The sequence below is a fragment of the Bufo bufo genome, chromosome 5 (genome assembly GCF_905171765.1).
Source record: "Bufo bufo chromosome 5, aBufBuf1.1, whole genome shotgun sequence".
Lineage (NCBI taxonomy): Eukaryota > Metazoa > Chordata > Amphibia > Anura > Bufonidae > Bufo > Bufo bufo.
The window spans coordinates 461,890,437-461,911,765 of NC_053393.1; the positions used below are offsets into that span (position 1 = coordinate 461,890,437).

At 41.0% G+C, this 21,329-nt stretch overlaps 2 protein-coding genes across 2 annotated transcripts in view; both read left to right on the forward strand.

The window, feature by feature from the left end:
- Positions 1-21,329, forward strand: part of LOC121002302 (ATP-binding cassette sub-family B member 5-like) — a 1,125,761-nt gene that overhangs the window by 511,472 nt on the left and 592,960 nt on the right. The window lies entirely within an intron of this gene.
- Positions 1,789-21,329, forward strand: part of LOC121002303 (ATP-binding cassette sub-family B member 5-like) — a 202,694-nt gene continuing 183,153 nt past the window's right edge. The window contains exon 1 of the mRNA XM_040433703.1: positions 1,789-1,937. Coding sequence (XP_040289637.1) covers positions 1,899-1,937 — 39 coding nt within the window. The 5' untranslated portion in view covers positions 1,789-1,898. The remainder of the gene's footprint in view (positions 1,938-21,329) is intronic.

Sequence of the window (21,329 nt, forward strand, 5' to 3'; positions counted from 1 at the left end):
TAATATGGATTATTAGTGGTCACTGAGCTCAATGAATACGGTACTGGAAGCAATGCTGCGTAATGATCCATCCTCAACTATAACGTGATCGCTGGGAAGCTGAAGGAGCTGCTGTGGATACAGATCATCTACCTCGACAGTGCATGTCTTTTCCTTGTATCTTGGGTTATCATGCCAGCCATTGTCTTTTAAGAACTTACCGTATATGTGGGTGGCACTTTGTGCTATTAAAATTTAAATAACAGACATAGACCAATTTTTTCATTTGTTTTTCTAAATTCTCCCCTGATAACACACACAGATGCTATATATATATATATATATATATATATATAGATATATATATATAAAAACTGCATACAAATTACTTAGAGAATTACACTATTTTACCGATTGAGAAAAAAATGTGAAGCTTTCAAATCCGAATCTACATATATATTTATGGCCACTCTCCCATAAAGCCCAGATTGGTGAAGTGCTGCAGTGGTGGTTGACCTTCTGAAAGTTTCATGCACACAGGATCTTTTGAGCTTAGCCAGAGTTACCACTGGGTTCGTATCACTTTTCTTATCAAGGTCACTCTCCCTGTTTACTTAGTTTGGTGAGGCGACCAGTTCTAGGAAGAGTCCAGGTTGTTCCAAACTTCTTTCATTTAGGCATTATGGAGACAACTGTGCTTGGGAATGTTCAGTGTACAATTTTTTTTTTACTTCTCCAGATCTGTGCCTCCACACAATCCTGTCTCCGAGCTCTCTAGGCAGTTCTTTCCGCTTCATGGCTTGGTCTATGGTCTGATATGCATTGTCAGCTGTGAGGCTCTTTCCAAATCATGTGCAATCCAGTGAATTTATCACATGTGGACTCCAATCAAGGTGTAGACGCATCTCAAAGGTGATCAAGGGAAATGTGAGCCCCCCCAGAGCTAAATTCCAAGTGCCATAATAAAAAGTCTGAATACTTATGTCCATGCAAAATACTAGTTTTTATTTTTTTAAGACTTCTTTCACACTCACGTTAGGCATGTGTGCTGCCGGAAGTCATCCAAGCTGAGTTTTTTGTCTGGTCCCCTCTCGGCATGTTTGCCGTGCTGCAGCCGCATCTCCGGCCCATCCACATTATACTGAATGGTGCCGCGGCGGACTTCCTAATACATTTGTAAAAATTTCTAAAATTCTGTTTTCACTTTCTCATTATGGGGAATTGAGTGCAGATTGGTGGGGGACAAGGCTGCAAAATAACAAAATGTGAAAAAAGTCAACTTAAAGACTTCCTGAATGCATTGTACAGTATATATTAAGATAATGCAGTGAATTAAATCTTGATGGGTGACAGAAGGTCTAACTATTACTGTGGCCTGAGGACAATAGGAATTAAGCCAAAGGTAATAAACTGTATTTCAGTGAGGTGGATACTTAAATATAAAAATATGCTTTTTTTCCAGGAATTTCACTTTTAAAGTTTGGACTCATGCTGCTATTGGCGCCAAGGAGAACAAAGCAACTAAAACAGGATGTCCAGAAAACCTGCTTCAAAGTCATATAACCAAGGTACAGGACGCAGATGCCTTAACAAAAGACACAACCTGGCTAAAAGCCACACTAACTTGTTCTGATATTACAATAAATAATATAAAAAGTATAGTAAAGATCCATATACTTTAACACAATTCAGCATTAGAGTGCAGTCAGATGTACAGGTGCAGACACAGGAGCTGTGATATGAATTCAGATGATGAAACAGGTGGAGCTGGGAGTGGCCCCATCTGTTATTACGGAAACAAGGCTTTGTCAGATGAAACAGCAGCTCTCAAAGCTCACACACAGGACCCTGTCTAACTCCTCCTTCCCCTCAGTGACTCCTTAGAGCTAACATACTGTTAGGAACGTTAAGGCGACAGGATGGCTGCAAAGAGAAGAAGAAGAGACTTCAATGCTGGGGTAAGAACAAGTAGATTATTAGAGCACAATAAAATAGATCAATAAGAATAATCTGTATGTACGTTCAAATCCTAAGGATGACTATGCAAAATTCACTTTGTGATGCATAGAACGATGTGTACGTAACTGCTATGGAGATGATGTAGACAGCAGAATGCAGCTTTGAGAGTTAGTGCTAAAAGCCAAGCCATCTGTGCTGTTCTCCTCTTGTCTTACTCAAGGTTTACTTTTATTACTTCAATGCCTTCTTCTGCGCTTCTTTACTTCCTAATCTTAAGTTTCACTTCGAAATGTATATATTGTATGTGATTTTATATATATATATATATATATATATAGAGAGAGAGAGAGAGAGAGAGAGAAAGTGTTAGATAGAATAGTAGAATAGATAGATAGATATATATATATATATATATAGGTAGATAGATTTATTCTTTATGGCTATGGATAGACTTTAGACATTGTAAATTTATGTGTGGTGTATGAAAGATGTATATCTGTCCACCAAACATGATCATCTCTATGAAATGTTTATAGACAGTGATAAACAGCGCACACTTGTAGCCATACATATATTGTACATGTTGGAGTTTGCGGAGAGATCTGTTCCTGAATAGTCAATGAAGCACAGAAACAGTATTCTTTAACTTAACACATACAGTCAGGTCCATAAATATTGGGACATCGACACAATTCTAACATTTTTGGCTCTATACACCACCACAATGGATTTGAAATGAATCGAACAAGATGTGCTTTAATTGCAGACTGTCAGCTTTAATTTGAGGGTATTTACATCCAAATCAGGAGAACGGTGTAGGAATTACAACAGTTTGTATATGTGCCTCCCACTTGTTAAGGGACCAAAAGTAATGGGACAGAATAATAATAATAAATCAAACTTTCACTTTTTAATACTTGGTTGCAAATCCTTTGCAGTCAATTTCAGCCTGAAGTCTGGAACGCATAGACATCACCAGACACTGGGTTTCATCCCTGGTGATGCTCTGCCAGGCCTCTACTGCAACTGTCTTCAGTTCCTGCTTGTTCTTGGGGCATTTTCCCTTCAGTTTTTTCTTTAGCAAGTGAAATGCATGCTCAATTGGATTCAGGTCAGGTAATTAACTTGGCCATTGCATAACATTCCACTTCTTTCCCTTAAAAACTCTTTGGTTGCTTTTGCAGTATGCTTTGGGTCATTGTCAATCTGCACTGTGAAGCGCCGTCCAATGAGTTCTGAAGCATTTGGCTGAATATGAGCAGATAATATTGCCCGAAACACTTCAGAATTCATCCTGCTGCTTTTGTCAGCAGTCACATCATCAATAAATACAAGAGAACCAGTTCCATTGGCAGCCATACATGCCCACGCCATGACACTACCACCACCATGCTTCACTGATGAGGTGATATGCTTAGGATCATGAGCAGTTCCTTTCCTTCTCCATACTCTTCTCTTCCCATCACTCTGGTACAAGTTGATCTTGGTCTCATCTGTCCATAGGATGTTGTTCCAGAACTGTGAAGGCTTTTTTAGATGCTGTTTGACAAACTCTAATCTGGGCTTCCTGTTTTTGAAGCTCACCAATGGTTTACATCTTGTGGTGAACCCTCTGTATTCACTCTGGTGAAGTCTTCTCTTGATTGTTGATTTTGACACACATACACCTACCTCCTGTAGAGTGTTCTTGATCTAGCCAACTGTTGTGAAGGGTGTTTTCTTCACCAGGGAAAGAATTCTTCGGTCATCCACCACAGTTGTTTTCCGTGGTCTTCCGGGTCTTTTGGTGTTGCTGAGCTCACCGGTGCTTTCCTCCTTTTTAAGAATGTTCCAAACAGTTGTTTTGGCCACGCCTAATGTTTTTGCTATCTCTCCGATGGGTTTGTTTTGTTTTCTCAGCCTAATGATGGCTTGCTTCACTGATAGTGACAGCTCTTTGACATCTCATCTTCAGAGTTGACAGCAACAGAATTCAAATGTAAATAGCACACTTGAAATGAACTCTGGACCTTTTATCTGCTCATTGTAATTGGGATAATGAGGGAATAACACACACCTGGCCATGCAACAGCTGAGAAGCCAATTGTCCCATTAGTTTTGGTCCCTTAATAAGTGGGAGGCACATATGCACCTGATTTGGATGTAAATACCCTCAAATTTAAGCTGACAGTCTGCAATTAAAGCACATCTTGTTCGTTTCATTTCAAATCCATTGTGGTGATGTATAGAGCCAAAAATTTTAGAATTGTGTTGATGTCCCAATATTTATGGACCTGACTGTACATATTACGGTTACATTCTGGGCATAGCCGAACACTTTACTCGGCTATCTCCAGAACTCCCATAGAAATGAATGGAGCAGCCACGTGCATGCCAGACCAGCCGCTCCGTTCATTTCAGGGGGGCTGCAGGGGGCACAGAGCCCTCGCTCTTGTCTCCAGTGGAGGTTCTCCCATGATTTAACAGCTATTAACCTGTGGATAGGGGAAAACTTTATGTAATCAGAATATTCCATTAAATTAAGCTGTTGACATTATAATCCCCTGCATCGTTTAAAGAAGGAATAAAATTCTACCAAAGAGCATATTGCAGCCAATATGAATATAGTGTAACGGGCTGTATCTTTCAAACATGTAAAATCCCTATTTCATCACCAGATGGTGCAAAAAACTGTTAAACTAATGTGAGAAGTAGAGAAGTATAGTACTGCATGGTCCATTGCTATTATAACCAGGCACAGCAGCAACCTGTGTCTATATATACTATAACACGAACCAGTGGCAGCTTCAGGCAGCTGCTGAATGGGAAAAGTAAAACATGACAATACTGCAAGACCAGGGGCGGAATGGGAACCTAAAGTGGCCCTGGAAAAAAATATCTAAAAGTGGCCCCATATTGTAGGACAGTCTAAGGCTAGTTTCACACTAGCGGCAGCCTTCTCCAGCAAGCTGTTCCGGCGGGTGAACAGCCTGCCAGATCCGTGCTGCCGCTAGTGCACACGTGCCACTGGAGGTCCGCTCCGGCCCTATTGACTATAATGGGGGCGGGCCGGAGTTCTGGCGGCAGCATGGCAAACATGCAGAGAGGCGGCCTAAATAAAACTACGATTGAGACATGGCTTATCGGAGTCGGAGGGCGGGGTTCTAAAGTCCACCTTTTGAGGGTGGTCTGAGTGGCCGCCCTACCTGTGCCTGCTTATAAAATAATAGTGATTAGTCTAGGCATAGCACTCTCGCACACCATTTACAGTGCAGTCCTCCACTATACACTAGTTACATTTGCTGACCCCTTTTTCTCCACTTCTCTCTTGCTCCCCTTCTCTGATTCCTCCTCTGTTATATTCCTCTTCTCTCTTTATCCCCCCCCCCTCTCCCATTTCACCTTTTCAATGAGATTAAGGTGTGGGCTTTTTGATGAACACTCCATTACCTTCACTTCCTGGCTGATGTCTTGAGACTGAAATTATTTTGAGATTGTGACTTCCTGGCTGATGTCCTGAGATGTTGATTAAATACCATTACTAGAGATGAGCGAATTGAAGTTGAGGAAGTGGAATTCGATCCGAATTTCAGGAAAAATTTGATTCGTACCGAATCCGAATTTCCTGACGCTTCGTGGTAACGAATCACATTTTTTCCTAAAATGGCTGCTGCACGTGTGAGGACATGGAGCAAGGAACTCTGGGAAGGCGTGATCACCCATAATGCCATGCATGCAGCCAATCAGCAGCCAGCCAGCCCTGTGATATCACAGCCCTATAAATAGCCTTAGCCATTTTTGATTCTGCCATTTTCCAGTGTGCTTAGTGCAGGGAGAGATGTCAGCAGGTGCTAGGGACAGTGCTAGGAAAGACTTCATTTGACTGAAAAAACGATTTACAAGTTCAGGGAAACATTAGTAGAAGTGTAGGGAAAGGATAGGGAACTATCCTATTACACCTTGCTGCACTGACTGCGGATCCAAATTGCCATTATACAGCTCTGTTATTCCAGCAAACCGTTCTTGTTATTGGGGTGCAAGTGCTGTTTGATACAGCCATTAACAGGGTCTGTTACAAGGAAATATTTCTACTGTATGTCTTATTTTCCCTTGTGCGGTGCAGATATATGTTCTAAAGCTTTTTGTGGTGTGTATTAGTGGCAAAAAAATAAATAAATATTTGCCATTCAGTGGTGCAGTTATATGTTCTAAAGCCTTTTGTGGCGTGTATAAGTGGGAAAAAAAGGGCCTGTTTGCCGTTCAGCAGTGCAGTTATATGTTCTGAAGCCCTTTTTGGCTTGTATTAGTGGCAAAAGAAAAATATATTTGCCATTCAGCGGTGCAGTTATATGTTCTAAAGCCCTTTTTGGCGTGTATTAGTGGTAAAAGAAAAATATATTTGCCGTTCAGCAGTGCAGTTATATGTTTTAAAGCCCTTTTTGGCGTGTATTAGTGGCAAAAGAAAAATATATTTGCCGTTCAGTGGTGCAGTTATCTATTCAAAAGCCAGTTTTGCCCTGTATTAGTGGCAAAAGAAAAATATATTCGCCGTTCAGCGTTGCACTTATATGTTGAAAAGCCTTGTGTAGTATAAAAGTGGGAAAAAAATAGGGCCTAATTGCCGTTCAGCGTTGCAGTTATATATTCTAAAGCCCTGTCTGCTGTGTATTAGTGGCAAAAGAAAAATATATTTGCCGTTCAGCGTTGCTCTTATATGTTGAAAAGCCTTGTGTAGTGTAAAAGTGGGAAAAAAAATAAGGGCCTTTTTGCTGTTCAGCGGTGCAGTTATATCTGGTAAAGCCCTTTTTGCTGTATGGGCCGAATTACGTAGTGATGACATTTTTTTATGTGAAACATGTTTTTTTGGGAAAATTGATGAGTGATTGTAGACTTTGTTCTGTACAAACTGAATTCCATTATCCTTTCATTGGTGAATTTTTTTTTATTTCAAACATGTTTTTTTCGGAAAAATTGATGGGTGATTGTAGACCTCCTTTTGCTCTATGGACCAAATTATGTCAACATGGGTCCTGCAGTAAACATAGTGAAGACGCTGATGACAACACACCAGAAGACTTTGCCTTTACCATGTATTCACAATTAAATCAAGCAGCTTAAGTAAGTTGAAAATATTCATGAGTTTTTATCTGCTCCGACTGCATTCGATCTCCACAGCACACAAGATATGACAGGAAAAACTCTGCTTTGGAGTCCAAGTCCAGTTTCTTAAGATCAGGAGTTCCATAAGAATTGTGTGTAACATTCTTGCTCCCTGTGCAAAGCTATAACATAAGGACTCCGTAGGCATACACATCAGAGGAAGCTGAAGCTGGTTGCCCCAATTTTAATTCAGGAGCAGTAAACAGCGGGAAACAAATAGAGGTGGCTGAACTCCGCTGCCCTGTATGTCTTGTGAAGTCAATTTCTCCAACTATGCCCCTCTCGCGATTTACAGCAAATACATTATTTTCATGTAGAGATCCAAGAATTATGTTGGAGGCATGTAGTGTATGCAAGTCATGTGCGACCCCTCTCATCATTCTCACGCTGTTTTGCACCTTGTTTGCCTGGAGTCACACAGGAAGGAACTTCTCTGTGTCCTTCAGCAAGAAATTGAATCCTTGCTTTCTCCGCGACAACTCAAAATTGGAACCATGGTGACCGACAACGGGAAGAACATGGTGTCGGCGCTGTATCAAGGAGGGCTGAGCCATGTGCCCTGCATGGCACACATGTTCAATTCACAATATTGACCCAGAAAGTGTTTGTCTGGCTCCTCTCTTGTATATTATTTCATTATTTACCGTATTTTTCGCCCTACGCACCGGCCTATAAGACGCACCTAGGTTTTTGGAGGAAAATAAGAAAAAAAAATGTTTTTAACCAAAAGGTGTGCTTTTGGTGGGTTTTGAAATAATGGTGGTCTGTGCATGACACTATTATGGGGGATCTGTGGATGGCACTGTTATGGGGGACCTGTGGATGGCACTGTTATGAGGGATCTGTGGATGGCACTGTTATGGGGGATCTGTGGATGACACTGTTATGGGGGATCTGTGGATGGCACTGTTATGGGGGATCTGTGGATGGCACTGTTATGGGGGATCTATGGATGGCACTGTTATGGGAGATCTGTGGATGGCACTGTTATGGGGGATCTGTGGATGGCGCTATTATGGGGGATCTGTGGATGGCACTGTTATGGGGGATCTGTGTATAGTACTGCTATGGGGTGGGAGATCTGTGGATGGCACTGTTATGGGGTGGGGGGATCTGTGGATGGCATTGTTATGGGGTGGAGGATCTGTGGATGGAACTGTTATGGGGGGATCTGTGGATCACACTGCTATATGTCATCCACAGATCCCCCTCATAACAGTGTCCCCCAATACACCGGCCCTCTGCTCACTGAAGTATTTATAAACATGAATCCTTATCCTGTTATTAAGTTTAACTAACGCTGCGCTCTCCCATGTTCCCATGTTCCCCTGTATCCCCACAGCACTTACGAACAAGCTTCAATAGCAGGCAGAGCGGACGGCAGCAGTAACGTCACTCACTGACGTTGAGCGCCTGCTCCGCCTGCTTCATTCATTAAGTGGGCGGAGCAGGCGCTCAACTTCAGTGAGTGACGTTACTGCTGCCGTCCGCTCTGCCTGCTATTGAAGCTTGTTCGTAAGTGCTGTGGGGATACACGGGGACATGGGAACATGGGAGAGCGCAGCGTTAGTTAAACTTAATAACAGGATAAGGATTCATGTTTATAAATACTTCGGTGAGCGGCAGGGCCTGGTGTAAGAGTACAGTGACTGCACCGGGCCGCGCCCCTAGTTCCGTACTCCAGCCCCTCCTCTCTCCCGGCTCATACATAGCAGTCTGCGATGCTGCAGCGTTGCAGACTGCAATGTAAAATGGAATCATTCGCCCCATAAGACGCAGGGGCATTTTCCCCCCACTTTTGGGGGGGGGGAGTGCGTCTTATGGGGCGAAAAATACAGTAATGCAGTTTGGATTTTAGACATTTCTATATTCAGATTGGTTTTGCACAATTTTGTAAAAGAAAACTATTGAGGTGTATAGATATGCAGGAAAAATGACTCAATGAACCGTAAGTGTCCCTCTTTGACCGTCCAAAAATTTGGGAGGTATGTTAAAGTGGTAATTTAATAAATGTAAAACTCTTTTTTTTACCCACTCATCTGGAGAATAAGGATAGCTATGATATGCCCCCATTGTCTAAAAGGTGCAGGCACCACCTCTGGGACCTGCACCTACACTGAGGATGGAGCGGAAAAGGTAGTGATACGCAGCATAAGCAATATTCATTTTCACAATATTTCGTGAATTTTTCGCATAATATTCGCATTAAATTTGCGAATTCTAGAATTCGTTATCTCGTCATTATTTCCGCGATTGTGCAAATCAGCACTAATGATGCGCATATTTTTTGTGCAATACATGCAACTTCACATTTTATCAGGTTTGAGTAGATATTACTGATTGGTGCACTAAGTATTGTTGTGACATCACAGCACTATGTCTGTAGCATGTATGTATGGACAGCCGAGAAACAGTAATTCCTATCACACTACCTAACACCCTGCACTGGAACCTATCAGCTACACTATATCATTATCTAACCTACAATGACTATCTCCAACTAACTATCTGTATTATATACATGAGCTAACTAACTATCTAATGTAATTGAATAAGGAATAGGATCCAGATGAAAGCACAGAGCACAGCAATGTCACTGCTCTCTCTCTCTCAGAACTGAAAAAAAACCTGCAGAAAATGGCTGCTGGGTAGTTTCTTATATAGTAAAGGGGTAGGCAACTTTCCTATTGGTTGCTAGGGATGTTGCTAAGCTCTGACAAAGATATTGCAGCCTTCTCCTTGGCCCACAAGCAAGAAGGGAGGGTACTAATGAAAAAAAAAAATCTTGAATATTTGCGATTACGAATATATATATATATCACTATATTCTACATCTTCGCAAATTCTCAAAGGGCCGATATTTGCAATAAAAATTAGCGATTAGAATATTCGCGATCAACACTAGTAGCTGGAGGACCCCAGGTTTCTCCGGGTCCGGCCACCACCAAAAGCTTTCCCCATAGTAGTGAATGGGAGCGCACCGTGCTTGCACAGCCACCGCTTCACTTCATTTTTATGGGGCCGACATAAATAGCCGAGCCAGTGCTCAGCTATTTTCGGCAGCCCCATAGAATTGAATGGAGGATGGCTGCACATGCATAGTGCGCCCTCCACAACTTTTGGGGCTCCGTTCTTGGTGTAGGTATAGGTCACAGAGGTGGGACCCAAACCTATCAGACAATGGGGGCAAATCCTAGTGATATGGCCCATTGTCTGGGATGGGAAAACCCCTTTAAGGAATATTTATAATCCCTTATATGCAAGAAAACTATTGGCATAAATTTGTACTTGTGCAAAACTTTGCAACTTTTTGGGGATTTGGAGCCACATTTCCAAAAAGTGGGTGGTGAAGGAATGTCAAATTTGTTCTAATCTACTCCAGGAAACTGGTGTACATTTCTCTTTTGGCACATAAACCTGCACAAATGTGCCACAATTATTAACCCATTCCCGATTACCTTATATACGTCGGTGGTCGGGACTTTAAGGATGGTGCCTATTCGTGACCACAGCTCAGCTCATGTTTTCTACATCAAGAACCCGGGGACAATGTACTGTACAGTATGTGATCGATTATAACATTGATGCCACACATTTAACCCCTCATATTTAACCCCGTGTGGCCACGGCATCTATGAGGTTAAAAAAAGTGCAGTCCTTGCACCATCTCTCCTAGTGAGGATTGGGGGAGCTGGATGCAGTGTGCAGCAGCTTCAGTCCTCCTGAATGATCCAAGACTGCCGCACATTAGTTCTCATGGAGCCCGTGCCGTGGCACGGCTCCATATGAACTCAGTGTAATTCTCATAGACTGCAGTGCTAATGCATTGGAGTCTATGAGAGAATCAATCTAATGATTAAGTTCTCTAGGGAAACCACTAAATATTGTTAAATAAAAAAAAGAGAATAATTAAGAAAATAAAAATTCTAATTATTCCCCTTTCCTTAAAATTAAAATAAAAAAACATAAACAATAAAAAAAATAAACATCATGGGCATCACCGTGTGCAAAAATGCCCGTACTATTAAAATATAAAAATATTTATTCCATATGGCAAACAGCAAAACAGTAAAAAGTCAAAATGGCCAATTCGCCATTTTTTGGTCGCTTAACCTCTCACAATTTTTTTTAAAAAAGTGATCAAAAAGTCATACACAACCCAACATGGTATCAATGACTGATCTCCCCGCAAAACATGAGCCCTCACACAGCTCCGTACACATAAAAGTAAAAAGTTATGGGGGTCAGAATATGGCGATGCTAAGAAAAAAATATTTTTTTCCAAAGATTTTTATTTCTTTTTCAGTCTGAAAAGATAAATAAATAAATAAATACACATATATGGTATCGTTATAATTAGGGATTAGCAAATTGACAATTGCAATAACTTCATAAATTAATCTGTACTGTAAAAAAACATATAGTATCCGTACAGTTTTGAACAAAGTTTTATGCGAATCGACTTCAGATGTTTCATCCAAAGTCGATTCGCTCATTCCTAGTTGTAATCATACTGACCCGGAGAATGAAATTAACAGGCCAGTTTTGCCACATAGGAAATGCTGTAAAAGAAAACCATAAAACTGGTGGAATTGTTTTTTTTTTTTTATAATTCTACCCCATTTGGAATTCTCTTCCCGTTTCCCACTACATTGTATGCAACTGTAAATGGTGCCATTAGAAAGTACAACTTGTCCCACAAAAAAAACAAGCCCTCATATGGCTATGTGAATAGAAAACTACCGTAAAAAAGTTTGGGCTTTGGGAAGGCTGGGTGTAAAAAACGAAAATGAAATAATGGAAAATGGTGCCATCATTAAAGGTTTAATAGGTGTGTCTTACAAGAAGCTATGAGCTTGGTGGTTTTAAAGTTTTTTTTTACTGAGGGTACAACCAGTAAGTTTCCTGGATGTCTATATCATAGCTCTGGTCTTCTCACAGTAGAAACAGTGAAGATGGCCGTATCTGCACAGTCTTTAAGAGGCTGTGCAGTGCTCCAGAGGGGATAACTTGCTATTTGGGTTCACATATTTTCTGAGCTTTAATATTATTCTAAGAGCTGAACATGGTAGCACTATGTAGTTTATTGTGCCCTACTCAGAAGGAGGAAGGCTGGACTTGCCCCCCTCTGAGGGAGGAGCTGAGGAGTGTACCTTAAGCAGCCAGAGATTGAGGAGCTGTTTGTTGACTGTACAGTGTTGACTGTGCTGTGTGGCCTACTCAAGTTTGGAAGTTTCTCTTCCAAACTAGTTACATTTTGATCCCTTTCTTTTGCCTTGACACAATTTTAATAAAAATGCATGAATTTATTCTGAGGTGTACTGTAGCTATATAGGGGATCTGGTCTGAGGTCTGTAGTTATTTTTGGAGTCTGTATTTCTTCAGGGGTTTGTATTCATGGGTCAGCATTTATTCAGAGTTCGAGTCGGAAAAACATACTTTTTTATGGATTCTGTATTTATTTAGGGTGCCTGGTCCGGGGTCTATATTTATTTTGGGGTCTAGAGTCTTTATTGTTAGATCTGTGTTTATTATGGGGTCAGATCTTAAAGTGGTAGTCCAACTCTTTACAAGTGATGGTCTATACTCAGGATAGGCTGTCACAATTTGATTTGTGGGAGTCTGACACCATGCACTCCTGCCAATCAGATGTTCTGCAATAGCCCCAGCACCTGAAAGTGCCAGAACTACACAGCTCCTTTCATGGTGCAATGAACAGAGCTAATTACTTCAGTATGAGTAGTTATGTGCTTCTGTCTTTGAATTGAATCCAGTCCTTACTTAACCTTTTAATCAGTCTTCCTAGTAGAACTAGAATAACAACTAATGGTTAATAAATTTGAAACAGCACTCTGATTGGTACTGTTGAGGTGCCACTGAAAGGGATCTCCAACCATGTCAGTATAGACACGAAGTCCAGGGCACACTATATACACATTTTGAAGGAAAGCAGCCTTTATTTCTTATAAATGCATCAAGTAAACAATAAATCAGGTTTTCTCCTATTTTTCACTTCAGCTAATATAGCAAAAGTTAAATCCAGATATAGCGAAAGATGACATTTCGTTCAGCGTGACCTTCATCAAGTGTCATCTGGTAATTGAGGTCAAGGAAGTTCTTGTAGTGCTGCACAGGCTGCTAGAGAAGGTGCTCCTTTGCTGTATTAGCTGAAGCGAAAAATAGAAAACCTGGTTTATTGCTTACTTATTGAATTTATAAGAAAATAAAGTCTGCTTTTCTTTAAAACATATGTAGAGTGTACCCTGGATTTCATATCTAGAATAGCAACTAAAGCCTGTAAAGCAGTAGTTCTGGCAAGTTGTCCAAACAGTCTGCAAGAGCTATCTGGACCCAGCATTGCCAAACGTTACCTGAATGCATGCCAGCCCCATTAACTATAATTATAGTCAATGGGGATGGCAGGCATTCCAGTAACATCCAACAATGCTGGATCCAGAGAACTCCAGCAGCCCGCCAGTACTACTGCTTCACATCTGCAAATAGTTATTTTGGGACAAAAAACCTTTATAAGAGAAAAAACAGACAATTGCTTTTTCTAGCTGAGAGGCCTTGGGGGGGATCTATGGGTGAGTACTATTTATATTATAGAGATCAGTTAATATATGTGATGACTATTGTAGGCTAGGCAACACTTCTCTTTGTGTCTGGGTAAAGTATATGCAAATTAACATGTCTAACATCAACTGGATGAATTTCTTATATTTTTGGCAGGAAAGTTAATTTGCATATATTTGGGTTTCTGGGAAATATGTTCTCTCTCTCTTTCGCTCTCTCTCTCAGAATTCAAATTATTTGGAATATTCTGGACAAATTCTGAATCGATTCACTCTAATCAAAAAAGTTGCTAAATAACTCAATTTATATAGTGAATATCATTAGTAAAATTTACATTCTATATAGTTAAAGAGAGTCTGTCACCTACTTTACACATATTAAACTCTCATTACACCTGTAGGTGAAATAAACAGTTAATAGATTATACCTTTGTTTCTCCTTTCTGCAGTGACGTGCCAAGGAGGGGGGCTCAGATTCCAGCTGTCAGGGGCATGCTTAATCCAATGAGCACTTCTATTAATACAGAAGAAGCTCTCATTGCTAGAGCGGGGGAACTGGTAGCAGTGGCAGCACATTTCTTCCCAAATGCAAGTGCCCAAGCCCTCTGTAGAGTATGTTATCTCACCCTCCCATGTTTCACTGTAAGCCAGTCCAGTGCCCTTACATCGCAGACTCTACTCCCTAAAATCCAGCACCAGCTTGTGTCACTGTTGGGCCCAAGCATGCACCGTACACTGCCCACTGTGGGGAGCTGCATCAGTAAACTGACTGCACATGCTTGGGCCCGGCAGTAAAGTGAGCAGAGTCCCTGACGTAAGGGCCCTGGGCTTGCTTAGAGTCAAACATGGGAGGAGAGATAACAGCAGCCTACGGAGGGGATCGCCCTTGCATTCGGGGAAGAACACCCCTGGGCATTTGCAAGTCATTTGCATATATCTTTAAATGTTGTTATTCAACCTTAATACACAGAAAAGAGAAACAAAGGTACAATTTGTAAACTGTTAATATCACCTGCAGGGCAGTGATGACAGTTTAATATGTCTAAATTAGGTGACAGAGTCCCTTTAATGTTAATGTTTGCAGAGTGCTGTTGCATTTTGTTTGCTTTTGTACTGTATTTTCTGCCATTGCGAAGCGCACCTGCGCCCTTATTTTCTTTTAAAGGATGTGATGGCTGAATTTGTTTTTTTGCTTTTGCATTAGGCTGATAAAACAAAGTAATCATATGAATTGAATAGGGGAATTAAGTTATATAAAAAGCATCTGAAAGATCAAAAATCCATTAATAAAGAGAAATGTAACCAGAATTCAATAAATAGCACAGTGAAAGTGCAGACAGCAATTTAATGCCTAATAGTCTGCTAGATCATTGGCTCCTGTACAATAGCTTAGTGGTTTCCAACAGCAGCATTTTAGTGATCGATGTACTTCAGAACTGAAACAACTAAGATATAAAGTACACAGCAAAGGTGCAGCCACACATTCAGGTTTCTTGATGCAATTTTGGAAGCAAAAATTAGGAGTGGATTATAAAAAGAGAGAAAGTATTAGGGACAGATATTGTTTCTCTTTTTTTTTTTTAATCACTACTGGTTTATAGTGATGAGCGGCAGGGGTCATATTCGAATTCGCGATATTTCGCGAATATTTTGTAGAATATTCGTTGAATATTTGCAAATTCAAAAATTCGTGATTTTTTTTTTTTACTCGAAAAATCGGAAAGGTAATGATTGTGTAATATGCAAATTTTCGGAATTCAAATTTTCAGATTCAAATTTTTTATTGAGAATTTTTCAACTTACAACTATTAGACAAAGAAGATTATAGCACTATATTAGCTAAATTGCTCTATATTCGATTTTTTTCGAATATTCTCTACATTGCTATAACTTAGTTTTTTAGAATATTCGTAATATTCTAAAACAAGAATATATAGCAATATAGCGAATATTCAAAAAAAAAACGAATATAGAGCAAAATTCACAAACACTACTACTCCTAAAGTCAAGTATATTGCAGCCTTCTTATTGGCCCACAAGCTAGAAGCAGTGAGGGATCATGTGTACTGATAAAAAAAAAAATCTAAAAAAAAATTACGAATGTTCGAAATTACGGATATATATAACTATATTCGAAATATTCGCGAATTTTCGAAGTACCTATATTCGCGATAAAAATTCGAAATTCGAATATTCGTGATCAACACTACTGGTTTACAGCTTTGTCATTGATGTTCAGACTATTCAGATTCTTGCACCTTTAAAATATGGATGCCAAACCTTGATTCAGCCTTGTAATGTATAGCATAATATAAGCCTTGCTGTATGCCCCATTCCCTTGAAAGGGTTTTCCCGTAATAAAAAATAATAAAATACATAAATATTACTTTATTATAAATATATTACCAAATAGCTTTTATTAGTTATAATTGCTTGTTTTGTGTATGGATTAATCATTAGGAGAAATAAAATGGCCCCTATCCTATTAGTACACACAAAACCTGTCCTAATCACTAGAGATGGCCTTGCGGTTCGCCCGGCGGTCGGTTCGCAGCGAACTTTGCACGTTCGCGATTCGCCGAACATGCAAACATATGGAGATATTCGCGTCCGCCATATTCTTTTACATTGTGAAGTACTTTGACCCATGACACATCCATCAGGTGGTACAGGACAGCCAATTGAGACGTTTCAGCCCATGGACATACCCCCTACCTTATAAATAGACCCGATCTGGCCGCCATTTTACATTCAGTCTTTTGTCAGTGTAGGGAAAGGTTGCTGTGTGGAGCAGGGACAGACTGTTAGGGACAAAAACGCTATCAAATAGGTCCACAAAAGTCCTTTTAAGGACTGGTATAGGTGTACTATTGATAGGTGTGCAGTACAGAGGGGTGTAATACACTTATAATATACTTTCTAACATAGAAAGCATATTATAGTGGATTTGTATTGTGCAGCAGTGGTGAGCGGTTCTGCAGCGATACTGCAGCTACTCACAGTGACAAACGCAATTAGAAAAAATAATTATAACTGGTGTGATATACCAGTCGCCCCCCCAAAAAAACTGATAGAAGCGGGGTGTTATATACCAATAATATACTTTCTATATAGTGCATTTGGTTACTGCAGCATTTGTTTGCTGTTTTGCTGCGTTCCCTCTGCTACACACAGTGACAAACGGTATTGGAAAAAATTATTACAACTGGGGTGATATACCAGTCGCCCCCCAAAAAAAACTGATTGAAGCAGGGTGTTATATACAAGTATACTTTCTTTATAGTGCATTTGGGTACTGTATAGTGCATTTGCGCATGCTCGTACGCGAAAATTATATTGCCGATATTTCGCATTAAAAAAAAATGAATGGAGATCGCAAATTCGAATAATACATCTGGTATGTCACTGTCCATGTTGTGGGACTATTTGTGCACTTCTAGTAATTATTTCTTGGCTGCATCTATATGAGGTGAAGGTTTTTCAGGTTCGCCTGCCATTAAAATGAATGGGACCCACCGCGAACTTGCGGTTCGCGAATATTTGATTGCGTTCGCTCGATCGCGTTCGCGAATCGTCCCGACAGATGTTCGTCCATCACTACTAATCACACATCAGGACAAGTTACTTCACAACACTGAGCTATAGTGCTGCCTCATCCTCTGTGCTCTACTTGTTGGGGATTATGATCCTGAATACAGCGGAGAAGAACTTCAGCTAAATCTCTGTAGGAATGGAGTTCATGAGGAGACATTATGTACAAAGAGAAAGGACAGGAGAGACTATGGTAATGTGGGGCTGTGGTAATGGAGACTGCATACAAGTGCTGCTGCTCATAGACTCATCCCCATGCTCCTTTATGTACTTCATGTCTCCTCATGAACTCCATTCCCACAGAGATTCAGCTGAAGATCATATTAAACTGTATTCAGAATCATAATCCCTGACAAGTGGAGCAGAGAGGAGGCTGAGGCAGCTCTTTAGCTCAGTGTTTTGAAGCAAATTGTCCTGCTGTGTGATTAGGACAGGTTTCGTGCATACTAATAAGACAGCAAATGAGGGGTTCAATTTGACTCAGTTAAGAGCCCACATACTCCTGGAGATGACTCTGCTCACATCCGAATGTCCACTTTTGTAATTTATTTTGTATCCTGCCCCTTTTACTAATTACAAGCACACAGAAATGTATTTTATCTATTAAATTAACAGTTTAATAAATTGATTCAAATTAGTTTTAGTACTTCATGAAATAGTGCAGCAAGACAAAAAAGTACAGTATAACTGACATTTAATTTTTGGTGTGTAGGGACAGTGAGTGTGTATTTGTAATACACTTTTTTAGGGCAAAATGTTAATTTTCGTTAGAAGAAAGAATGTAATATGTTAATTTTTGTTGGAAAAAGGAATTTAATGTCTCCCCTGCCAACTGAGGGTTGTTATGGAGAATCCATCTTCAATATTCATTAAATGCTACTACTAGAATGCATTCTACTGAATGCTGAATATGCTAGATAATTGCAAGATACAGAGGCTTCTCAACCAGCCTCTGGTCTCCCTGCCCTAGTCTCTGCCTCTCTGCCCCAGGTCTGCCTCTCAAAATACACTATTCACAAAAAGTTAGGAATATTTGGATTTCGGGTGAAATTTATGGAAAACGTAAATAAGTAAGTAATGTACTGTACTACACTACAGTGATATTATATCATGAAAGTAGGGCATTTAAGTAAAAGCATGGAATGGTGATTGCCTCATCTTAAAGGGTTTCTAACACTTCATTTTCACATAATTAGCTTTCAGACACTAGCGATCCGCTAGTGTCTGCTCTCCCAAACAATCCTAATATAACTGTTTATTGTCCTGCCGTTTCGCTGAAAATCGAACTTATATAGATATGCTAATGAGCCTCTAGGTGCTATGGGGGCGTCATTAGCACCTAGAGGCTCGGTCTACCTTCACAAACTGCCGCCGCCCAGCGCGTCCCTCCAGCCCGCCCATCTCCTCCGGAATGTGATCAAGCGGACAAATTCTCGCGCATGCGCCGTGCGCGTCTGTATTCGGCGCATGCGCAGTGAATGTCTGACCGCTTCCCTGCTCAGACATCTCCACTGCGCCTGCGCCGATGATGTCATAGTGCTCCGAGGAACAGGCGCAGTGGAGATGTCTGTGCAGGGAAGCGGTCAGACATTCACTGCGCTTGCGCCGAATACAGACCCGCACGGCGCATGCGCGAGAATTCGTCCGCTTGATCGCATTCCGGAGGAGATGGGCGGGCTGGAGGGACGCGCTGGGCGGCGGCAGTTTGTGAAGGTAGACCAAGCCTCTAGGTGCTAATGACGCCCCCATAGCACCTAGAGGGTCATTAGCATATCTATATAAGTTCGATTTTTAGCGAAATGGCAGGACAATAAACAGTTATATTAGGATTGTTTGGGAGAGCAGACACTAGCGGATCGCTAGTGTCTGAAAGCTAATTATGTGAAAACTAAGTGGTAGAAACCCTTTAAACAATTTGTAGAAACAAAAGTCAACAGTGGTGGGTATAACCCAACAAAAAATGTCAATGTCTCAATAACTTGACAAGGACGTCTCATGCTGTTTACAAGTCGACTTATTGCCTGCTGAGGCATGGCATCCCACTCTTCTTGAAGGCGGCCCTCAGGTCATTGAGGTTCTGGGGTACAGAATTACAAACCTCTACACAGCGACTCAGCTGATCCCATAGGTTTTCAATGGGATTCAGGTCTGGAGAACGTGCAGGCCACTCCATTTGAGGTACCCTAGTCTCCAGCAGCCGGTCCCTAATGATATGACCTTGATCAGCTGGCGCATTGTAGTCCATGCAGATGAAATCAGGCCTGTGTTATTCATGCAGAGGCACAATGACTGGATTAATGATGTTATTCAAGTAGTATTGGCTTGTCACTGTACCATTCACAAAGTGTAGGGCAGTTGTAGACACACCTGCCCACACTGTAACACCACCACCACCAAAGGCTTGTCTGGTGACAACAGTGGCTTATGCATAATGCTCTCCTTGATATCTCCAGCAATCATTTCTGCTGAGCGTGAATTAACTTTCATCAGTGAATAGCACTGAGGTCCACTGGTCCCTCGTCCAGCGTAGATGCTCCCTGGCTCATACAAGACGATGGCGCCTGTGCCTGGTGGTGTGGTCAGGTACCCTTGCAGGTCATCTAGCATGCAGACCACCCTGATGTAAATGGTCTGACATGACACTTAGGTGGCTCTCCCCCTCCCCCCGGAGTTGTGTGGCATTCATCATCCAGTTCTGCAGGGCATTGTTCACAATGAAGCGTTCATCAGTGTGGGATGTGGCCAAGGGACGTTGACTTCTATGCCTTTCTGTGACTCTTCCAGTCTCTCTGTATCTCTGTTGCAACCTGCTGATGACACTCTGTGACACACTAAGCTCAGTGGCCACTGAGAAAATGATGCTTGAAGCTTCGCAATGGCGAGGTACTGTTGATCAATTGTTAGGTGTCGTCTTGGTCTCATGATGTCAAAATGTGAACAGCATGATGAGGAGGACTGTTTAAATACCAATTCTAATTGAACCAGGAAATTTATTGGGAGATTCATGGATCAAACACCTGTTGTGATATACTTCTATGAGCACTGAACATTGCAGCCCTGCTCCTCCCTATATTCCCTGTGAGCTAATACTATTTTTACATATTGACAAATAGGTTCACAGTGGTTTTTCGAAAAGATCCTGAATAAATGCAAGTGGAAAATAAATCTGGGCTATGCTACATTGTATGCTTTTTTATGAAAGTATTCTCCCCTAGAACCAGGTATTCTCATCTAGGGCTTTGTGGGGGCACCAAACAGTTGCACACAGAAAGGCCCTCTTGCTACTGTACCAAGTCTGTCCGTGCAACTATGCTGTGTATAGGATCTTAGGCTACACCCACACATATTTTAACACATATCTGCAAATAAAGACCACTAGGAATGATATTAATCTATTATAAAATATGAGCTCCCCACATTCATGCCCCAATTGCTCTGTTAGTTTCTCTTCAGGTTGTCAGCTTGCGAGTGTGTCCTTTCTTCTGCAGCTCAGGGGTGTTTCCTTTCTCGGGGCGGGTGGTCCTTTCTGCTACACCTCTTTCTCTGAAACTGTCACAGCTTCTAAGAATAGATAGGTCTGGTTGCAGTTGATGAATAGACATGAGCATGTGGAAGCACCTAAGTAGTTGGATATGCGCATTACTATACAGTTTAAACCAGGGGGTGCCATTATAATGAAGTGGAACATTTTTGTCACAGCAAGTATATTACAAAATTAACTCGTTTTTTATGCTGGCTTATATTAAAATGACATTCAGAGGTTGCACCCAAAACCCCTTTAAAGGGGTTGTCCATTTTTATGTATGAAATGTAATTTACTAGTACATCTTTATTTCATGTCCAGGACCATTTTCTAGACATTAAATCCCTCCTCCCCCAGATTTTCTCCCTCCCCTGCAGATGGAGACATATACAACCAAATACATAATTAATTTACCACTGAAACACAGTGGGCCGAACTCCTGATATCCAAATGGTTGGCGCCCTGTGCTTCAATGGAGGAGGTATAATGCCTCTTCATTTGCAGTAATCATGAAATAAAAATATATTAGTGCCATGTAATGCATATTAATATTCACATGTCTA